The sequence below is a fragment of the Cyprinus carpio genome, chromosome A9 (assembly GCF_018340385.1).
Source record: "Cyprinus carpio isolate SPL01 chromosome A9, ASM1834038v1, whole genome shotgun sequence".
NCBI classification, from domain to species: Eukaryota; Metazoa; Chordata; class Actinopteri; order Cypriniformes; family Cyprinidae; genus Cyprinus; species Cyprinus carpio.
In genome coordinates this window covers 1,819,548-1,828,766 of record NC_056580.1, presented here as the reverse complement: position 1 = coordinate 1,828,766, position 9,219 = coordinate 1,819,548, and the positions used below count along the sequence as shown (strand labels likewise).

The following is a 9,219-nucleotide window of genomic DNA, read 5'->3' as shown; positions in this document are numbered from 1 at the left end:
TATCATGGGTGGAGCCTGTTTTTGTGATGTCACACAGACAGGCATCTGAGATCGGCTCGATTTGTGAGAGGGGTAAAGATATGAGTAGATAAAAAAAAAAAAAAAACCTGTGTGGATTTTTATCTTTATAGGGTAGCTGTGTACACACACTGCCAACAAACATTTCAGTTCAAACTATTTCAAACAAAAGTGCATGTAGCATCATATGACCCCTTTAAGTCATCATTTACTTACAATCTGTCATAGCTCTCAAATATTATTCATTCATGTCTGAGAACCAATGTCACTGACTTCAAACCTGCTAAAACACATAATGGCATGTCATATTTGAATAGAATTCACATTGAATTCACTTTTATTGTGCAGAAAAGAGCAGCTGGAACTTTCAGTTAAACAGTGAACCATTCAAGTTTGGAGTGATACGAAGGTGAGTGATTTTGTGTTTTGTGCTTCATCAAAAATAGGGATGGGTGTTGACTAGAAAGAGACTGAAACACAGAAATAAAGAGAGTAAGGTCATATTTTAAAGACGGGACAGACCTCAGGAGCCATCCAGAACGGGGTTCCCACTGATGTGTTTCGTCGTAGACGGGCACTCGTCAGCTGAGCTGAGACACCTGCAAGAAATCAAGACCTCATATGTCAGAATCACAGCTTGATACAGTTATTTGTCTTTATTTTCATTGAATGTGATTGCTTTTCTACTGAAATTTGTGAACATCTGTGATGATAAACAACTACTGTAAAGTTATTTCTCAAGTAGGACCAAAAACAGTTCTATGGATTCAGACTTTCAGTAGGTGGCAATTAATCTGAGGCATGCATAAGCATTACGTGATGAGGGCATTTTGCTTCCCAGCAGGGAACCACTTCTTTCTCACATGCACGGGGGACAAACACGCCTCAGGCAGACAAGAATCAGTCGCCCCACACAGCCCCCTCTCCCCCTCACACACACTTTCCATGCAGAACGCCATTGAACAGACGCCTGAATGGCTCCACCTCAATTCAGTAGCATTTAATTTGCTGATAACTCATAAACCACGGTACAGTATTAGCATACTGTTCATTTTATTATGCATGAAATAATAATATATGATGTATATCTGCATAAAAATAATATATTTTAAATCTCATGTATAGTCAACAAATTAATTGTTAGTAAACTGAGTAAATATAGGATGTTTTACATCATGTTTTATTAAAAATAAAATTAAATACAGCCATTAACCAGCTAAAGTGGTAAAGCAACCAGCTTAAATGAGCAATACAAGTTATTGTTTAGAAGTATAAAGTATCTCTTGTGAAAAAGAAGTGTGCTTAATTACACTGAATGTGCACTTGTAGTGTACTTCAAATCTTAAAAGTATATATATATATATATATATATATATATATATATATATATATATATATATATATATATATATATATATATATATATATATATATATATATATATAAACTGAAACTACAAATAGAAATATAATATCAATAAAATAAAAAGCCACTTAAGTGTGCTTAAAAAGAGTACCCTTTCATTACTATGTTTCTTGAAACACTTAAGTGCACTTTAAAAAAATAATCAATCAATTTGAATTAAAAGTTTTGCTTTAAAGTACATTTTAAATTATTGTTTTAATAATTTTGTTGTGATTGGAAAAGGTATACATATGTTGATGTTAACTAACATACTAAAGCACATGTAGATGCTTTATACATGTTATTTAATATTACGTTTAAAGTTAATATATTTAAATGTACTAACTTCATTGCAAATGTGTAGTGACGAATATATTTTAATACATAACAAACGTTTCATTAGAAATGGCATTAAAGTATATTTTAAAAGTATATTTTAGTTTATCATAAATTTAACAGTCCACTTTAAACATATCTCAAAAGGAGTAATTATGAAATTACATACAAAGATAACCTTAAGTTATGCTCGTATTTAATGTACATTTGAACTATTATTGCAATTAACGTGTGCATAAGTGCATATAGTTCATATTGACCTATTAAAATACACTCTTTTAAAGTACATATTTCCATGTGTTTAAATGTATTTCTTTTTCACAAGGGACTGGAGACTCCATATTGATTTTAGCATTGATACACTGTTTAAGCTATATGCAGCAATAAATCAAATACTGTAAAACCAGCTAATGTCCATTTTGGAACCATTGTTGCATGGCAAGGAAAATACATACAAATCTCTCTAAATAAAAATCCTCTTTCTAAAATAAAAATCTCCTCTCTCTTCAGAGAAACAGCAGTAGCCATTACCAAAGTCCACCAGTTTGACTCCACCTTCTGTGGTGAGGAGGATGTTGTTGCCCTTCACATCACGGTGGATTATTCTGTTGTTGTGAAGATGCTGGAGACCCTGAGAAGAAAACAAGAGAAACCTGAGTTGTCAAGTGGGTCCTGAAGGCCAGACTGCCTAAAGTCTACAGCTGGACACCCTCTGTCTTTCCTCACTATCACGGCCCAAAAAAATAACTACTCTGGCACAGTCAGAGCGCTGAGGCAGCGTTCCCTGTGCTGGGGTGAACAGATTTCTTTAGTCTCTGTGTGTGTGTGTGTGTGTGTGTGTGTGTCTCACCAGAAGTGCTCCATACAGGATGTAGGAGATGATGGGCTCCTCAAGACGTTTCCCTCTCATCAGCAAACCCTTTATCAGGTCAGTCACTGAACCTCCATTACACAGCTCACAGAGAGAAATGCCAGACAGAGAGGGAACGTAATGAGGAACGGGAGAGAAAAAAGAACAATAGATAGTCATAAAATAACAAAACACCACAAAGCATTTTTATTCAGCGTTATTATTGTCAGTAATAACATCAGACATAATATCATGAATACATATTAAATAGTTCCCCTAAACAAAATTATGTCATTTTTTAATGCAGCTTCATATCATTCCAAACATACATTATTACTTTCTTTCATAGAACATGGAATAAAATATGATAAGAATGTCTGCGCTGCATACACACTTAAATAAATATGTATGCGTAAATATAGGATTTTTTTAATTAATTTAAATTACATATACATTTTCTTAATGTGATGCATATTTGTCATGCATACATGAAAATGTTAAGAAATAGTAATAAATAAATAAATAAATAATGGCATAGTTTATTACTATTTGCATCTATTTTAGTCTACATAATCATATATTCAAAATGTGTTTATTCAAATTGCTTGGAATTAGCATGAATCTTCTCATTATGAAAAGTGTGAACATGGTTAAAATAGCCTGGCTAGCTGCAATATTCAGTCAGTTCTATTTCCTGTGGATAATGCAAATAAAAAGCAAAACCAAGCTCTGGTAAAGAAATTTACCTCCAAAACAAGCCAAAGCTGCCCTCCAGAGAGCTCATCTGATTTGTAGAACATGCCAAAGAACTTCACCACATTGGGATGGTTGGACAGCGAGCGCAAGATGTTGTACTCCGCTTCAATCTCCTCATCCACATCCTGACACAACCATAAGCACAACTGCATTAATCACATATGTGAGTACACAAAACTGCGCCCTAATTTGCATTTGTTGTCTGTAATGATATGGTGTTCCTATGGGTTCTGTGATTAACAACATGGACTGTTCCTAACGGAAGCTAGAAATGATTGAAAACTGCTGCTGATTCAAAAAAGCTGTGATATACAGTACAAAGATAACTTGTCAGAATAGATGATAACAATGTAAAGGACGCAAAAATGCTCCCAAGCTTTAGTGCATGCGCTTGTATGATGACCAGCAGGGTATTTGATGGGTACAATGAAGGCAGCCATGCATGCACTGTGCAGCAGGGGGTTATGGGGGATCAAGCAACACTGATGACATCACACTACATGGGGAACATCAGGGTTAGGCATAAAAATAAAACATCCTGACAAGTTTTCCAGAAATCAATAGTGCTATAATATGAAAATATCTGTTTAGGAAGAACATCTACTTACTCTGTTAGTGTGACTGGGATTCTGAGAGGACAAGGGGAGAAGAAACACCTTTAAAGATGTTTCTAAATCATTGAAAATATTGTTATGAGTCTTAAATCCTAAAATGAATGAATTAACTTGACTAGAGTGCAGAGACAACGGTTTTATTCACAGGTTATTTTCAGCATGTTTCAGATTAATTTTTGAATCTACTGGAGCTTTAAGATTCTTTGGGGAAAAATAAAAATAGTTTCGATGTGTTCACATCGGGATGAGAACACATTAGCAATACACTGAACACAGAAGAGATGCCACAACTGGAGAAAATCTTCAATGACTCACATTAATGGGATCCAAAACTTTCACTGCTGCTTGACTTCCATCTTTCTTACTGATGACTTTGTAGACCTTGCCATATGTTCCTTTCCCAATTGTTTCTATGATGTCCCAGTCAGAAGATGGATCCGTCAGCGACTCCAGACCGATCATGCTTGACTTGTAGGGATACAGTCCATAGAAAGACCTCCTGAACATTACAAGTAATTCAAATCATAGATTTAATTAAATTTCTTCACACATTTTATATAGTTAAAAGACATATTTGGGTTAAATTATGTTTCTCATGATGTCAAAAAATGTATCACATTTATAATTTTTAGCAGTTGAAATTCAGGTCATTTTTCAATAGGACTCTACATGATTAAGAATTTTGTTAGAAGATGTGGCCACAAATTCACTGTAAGTTGGTCACGCAAATTCACTGTGCTTTCACAAAGCTTCTTTGCCCTCAAAATGTCAGTAATGTCACCCTTATGTCTTTCCAAATCTGTACAATATTTTTTTTTTCCATGGAACACAAAAGGTAAATTCAGCATAGTTCACAAATTTAGTGTTCACTGCTCTTTTCCATACAATGAAAATGAAAGCTTACCAGTGTCTGTCATTCTCTGAAAATAACCAAATGGACCATAAAATATAGAAGCTGTATGTAATGTTTCACATCTTCTGAGGTCACATGCGTGAGACAAAGATTAATTCATTAGTAATGGGTGATCTTCACTGCAGCAGGTCTCATCTCATTAACATTCATGTATACTGAAATATCACACATCAAAATGTGACACACCAAATTTTAATATACACATATTCATGACTGCACAAAAGGAAAATTGCACTTAAGGAACATCAGAGGTTAGATTTTAGGAAAGGTTTTCCGTCAGTTCCTCACATAAAGCTATGTCTTCAGAAGAGTTGGAATACAGTTTATGATCTAAAACTTGTATTAAATGTTTATGGTGATCTCTAAATCATGAAGGTTTTGGAACGACATGAGGGCATGAGAATATATGATGACAGATGTTTCAATTTTTAGCTGAACTTATTCCTCTAAATACTTTAAAAAAGATTTTTAGAAATATTAGTTAGTTTTGTTTTTGTGGCCACTACATAATTGTTATCCATATGTGTTGTTTCATAACATGTTATTCATAATTAAGTTATTTCATATGTTCCTACATGAACTCTGTGACCTGTAAATCTAGTTAAAATATGTCTTATGTCAAACAGGCTAATAGGTTGCATCAGATCACAATCACAATTTTAACACGGGATTTAAAAGAAGAAAAAAAATCACAACACTGTGATTATGACTTTGGCTTGACGTTTAAGAAATACAAGATGGCATAACAAACAGCTATTCTTTCTCAGGAAATTACAGTTAAGGGTAAACAACTGTCAAAAGTCATGCTGTAATGTTGATATTCTGTAATAGGTGTCAGTTGTTGTTTTTTTTGTAGTCTTTCTGTCTTTATGTCTTATACTGCATAAGAAAGAAAGTTAAGCTTTATTTCCTAATAGCAATATATCACAAAGGGGGGCACATATACAACAAACAAAAAAGGACCTAAGACTGAGCCTTGTGGCACACCATTTTATATAATAATAATAATAATGTTATCATTGTTTTTGTTTAAGTTTTAGTACTCAGTTACACAAATGCAGTGTTAGTGTCAAGAATATGAAAGCTGGCTGTGTAACCTCTGTTTCTCATTATGACAGATAGGTTGACAAAGACACTACAATCACAACAGTCTAAGTACTTACATGGAGAACAACACCTCTCTTTGACTCATCCCCTCAACGACAAACACTCAGAAACCCACTAATAATCTCAGGTGTACAAAAGATCATCATAGTGCTCCAGCCAGCCAGGCCAAAAGAGCCTTTGTTTTTTGTTTCTTTGTTTTTTGTAAAAGAAAAGAAAAAGAGTCTATGATTATTTTCTAAGCAAGAGAGTTCCCTGTGTCATGCTGGCATGTGGGAGTATTAGTTGATGGATTCAGATACCACTTCCCCGTCACTGCGATCTAAGAAGTCACAATCAGCTCACCGTGATCGGATTTAACAGAGATTAACTCTGTCATGTACCTCAGGAATACTACTCTCTCATTTATCATTTAGAGTCGAGATGTCCAAAACTTTCCCTTCTGATTACATTCCTGAACGTAATCTACAGAGGTATGGAGAGAGATACCTTTCCTCACTGTGAGGTGATGATAAACGAAATGTGCTCTGATTCCCAGCTTTAGTTTAAAACAGTGGAATGGATTCAGAGCTAAATTATTGACTTAAAGCATAATGACAAATTACAAGCATAACGTAATAACATAAACTACAAGCAAGCGATAAAGCATAACGACAAATTAGAAAATAGTACATAGCACAGAAGTGCTTAGGCCGATAGATGCTATCAACTGGGGTTAGTACACCTTTTTCACTTTATTTTTAATCATTGTGCCAATATTAACATTATGGTTATCATCAAGTTAAATTATGAAACTTCATCATAATAATTTTATCATCAATCATCATGTAATGCTGAATATTAAATGGTGTTCTGCTCATGTAATGATGTAATGTTCTGCTTACTAATCTCCTGCCCATCTTATTCTTTTTAAAAGGCTAATACTTGTAAAAACCGAAGCACGGAGTACCTTCACCTACACACTGCGGAAGATAGTAATGCTTTTTACATGCTTGTATTTCATATTCACCTTCAGAACATTTTTTTAATTTATGATACTGGGTCTACCGAGTCTAATATATCAGAGGCGTGATGAATTTTGCCACTCATACAGACTCCTGAGGGAGGGAAGCGTTTATTTTGAGGTCACGTTGAAGTGGAAAAGGTAAATGGTGTTCTGCCTGTGGGGCTCTAAGCCTTGCACACACAGAATTATGGATAGCATGAGCTGTTAGAGTGACGGATGCTTTGACTGTGCCGTGTGAGATGGATATTTCATACCCCTCATCCATTTTCGGGAAATGTAGAGAGCACAGCTGAATTTTGACTAATGTCGTTTTTAGGAAGAAACATGCATTTGCCACACAAGTACAACAGATGAAACATCAAGCTTACACTTTAATACTAATACTATCCTGGTTGTGCACTATTCAATATTGAATTTTAAATCACAATTTAATTTCTTAATTTGACATTAATTTGAACTGAGGTATAGTAAACAAGCTGCAAAATAATCAGTGCATGACATTATAACCAATGCATATATAAACTATTTTATTAGTAACACTTCTTGTCAAAAGTTTGGAATAATTAGGGTTTTTATGTTTTTGAAAAAAAGTCTCATGTTCACAAAAGTTCTGTCATGAAACTCTAGATGGTGCTCAACTCAATCTGATATAATCACATCAATATTCACATGGCACAGCTGATTGGTTTCTTTTTGCATCTAGCAGTTGCAGCATGTTTCAGAAACCCTCCTCCTTCCCCAGCTCCACCTGTATAGATCTGCTATGGGGTGATTTCATGTATGTCATGTATGTTTCATGAATGTTATGTATTTTACATATGTTATATGTGAAGCAGCAGTATTTCTTACATGCTCACATCAGCATATCTTAGACTTTAAGTAAAGTGACATACAGCCAAGTATGGTGACCCATACTCAGAATTCGTGCTCTGCATTTAACCCATCCAAAGTGAACACACACACACACACAAACACTCGCACACACACACACACACACACACACACACACACACACACACACACACACACACACACACACACACACACACACACACACACACACACACACACACACACACAAACACATTAACAGTGCCATGCTAAACTCTCAGCGAGTTGCCGTGACAGAAATGAAGTTTGATGTTATAGTGAAAGGGCGCTTTAATTTACCACAAAGTCAATTTAATTTCAGTATAATTTAATTCATTTCAATTTCCAATTCAATATCCTTCAGCCTGCTAAATGTTCAATTCACATACACACTCATGAACCGAAAGAAAGACATTCTTAAATTCTGAAATGTGCCCAGTGCTGTTATATACATACTACAATGCAGCAGAAAACACACTTAAGTGTTTTAAAGTCATAAAATTCCTTAAATGCTGCTTTGAAGTTTTATCTAGAAAAGGTCTGACCAAACAGACAGCAGTCTTCAGCTCTGGGAATGTGTGAGTCACTTGCTGTTTGTAACAAGCATGGATGGTTTATTAATGCTGCCCAAATGTGTTTTGAGTTGCTGAAGCATCTGTAGTGGAGTTGAATTGCATGCTATCATCTGATCTGCTCTTCTCCAGATTAACTTTCACCGTCTCTGACAGTTCCTCAACAAGGACAGACAAATTATTTTAATTCATGTATACTTCAGATCATTAAATTACAGAGTAGTACTCAATACTTATATTTCATATTTAATAATCACACGTATCGTTCAAAGACTTAAAAAAATAAAAATAAAAACCCATTAGCAGTTCTGTTTATATTAAAATTACACAACACTGCAGCCTTAACAAGTGCACAATCATGCAAAACTTTGTTGTATAACCATAACTGTACCATCAGATACGAACATCATAAAACAAGCGATTCCAACAAGTTTTCTCTCGTAGGATCTCTGACAGAGTCAAAAGTGTAGGAAAGAAGTTTTAATGATAATACTTTGATAGTATATTTAAATAGTTTAATTCTGAGTAATAATTATGTAAATACATCTGAATTAATAAAAATAACAAAGAACATACCTCTATTTGATAGACCTTCCTAACAAGTTGCTGAAATGTTTGTGAGGGTTTGTCAATGCTACAAGCCTAAATCATACGAATCAGCCTCTCTGAATTATTCATCAGGTTGTAATGTGTAATATGATCTTGTTTTAAATATTCATGAGCCAGATGGAACTAGTCATAAAAGAGCTTTATATGGAAGACATTGTGTTATACAA

At 34.6% G+C, this 9,219-nt stretch overlaps 1 protein-coding gene across 3 annotated transcripts in view; it reads right to left on the bottom strand.

Moving 5' to 3' along the window:
* myo3b (myosin IIIB) overlaps positions 1-9,219 on the bottom strand; it is a 138,311-nt gene that overhangs the window by 124,455 nt on the left and 4,637 nt on the right. For all 3 annotated transcript variants that reach the window (XM_042763122.1, XM_042763120.1, XM_042763121.1), the window contains exons 3-7: positions 4,294-4,477; positions 3,355-3,489; positions 2,609-2,713; positions 2,290-2,389; positions 541-617 (exon numbers count right to left, since the gene is read on the bottom strand). In XM_042763122.1, coding sequence (XP_042619056.1) covers positions 541-617; positions 2,290-2,389; positions 2,609-2,713; positions 3,355-3,489; positions 4,294-4,477 — 601 coding nt within the window. The remainder of the gene's footprint in view (positions 1-540; positions 618-2,289; positions 2,390-2,608; positions 2,714-3,354; positions 3,490-4,293; positions 4,478-9,219) is intronic.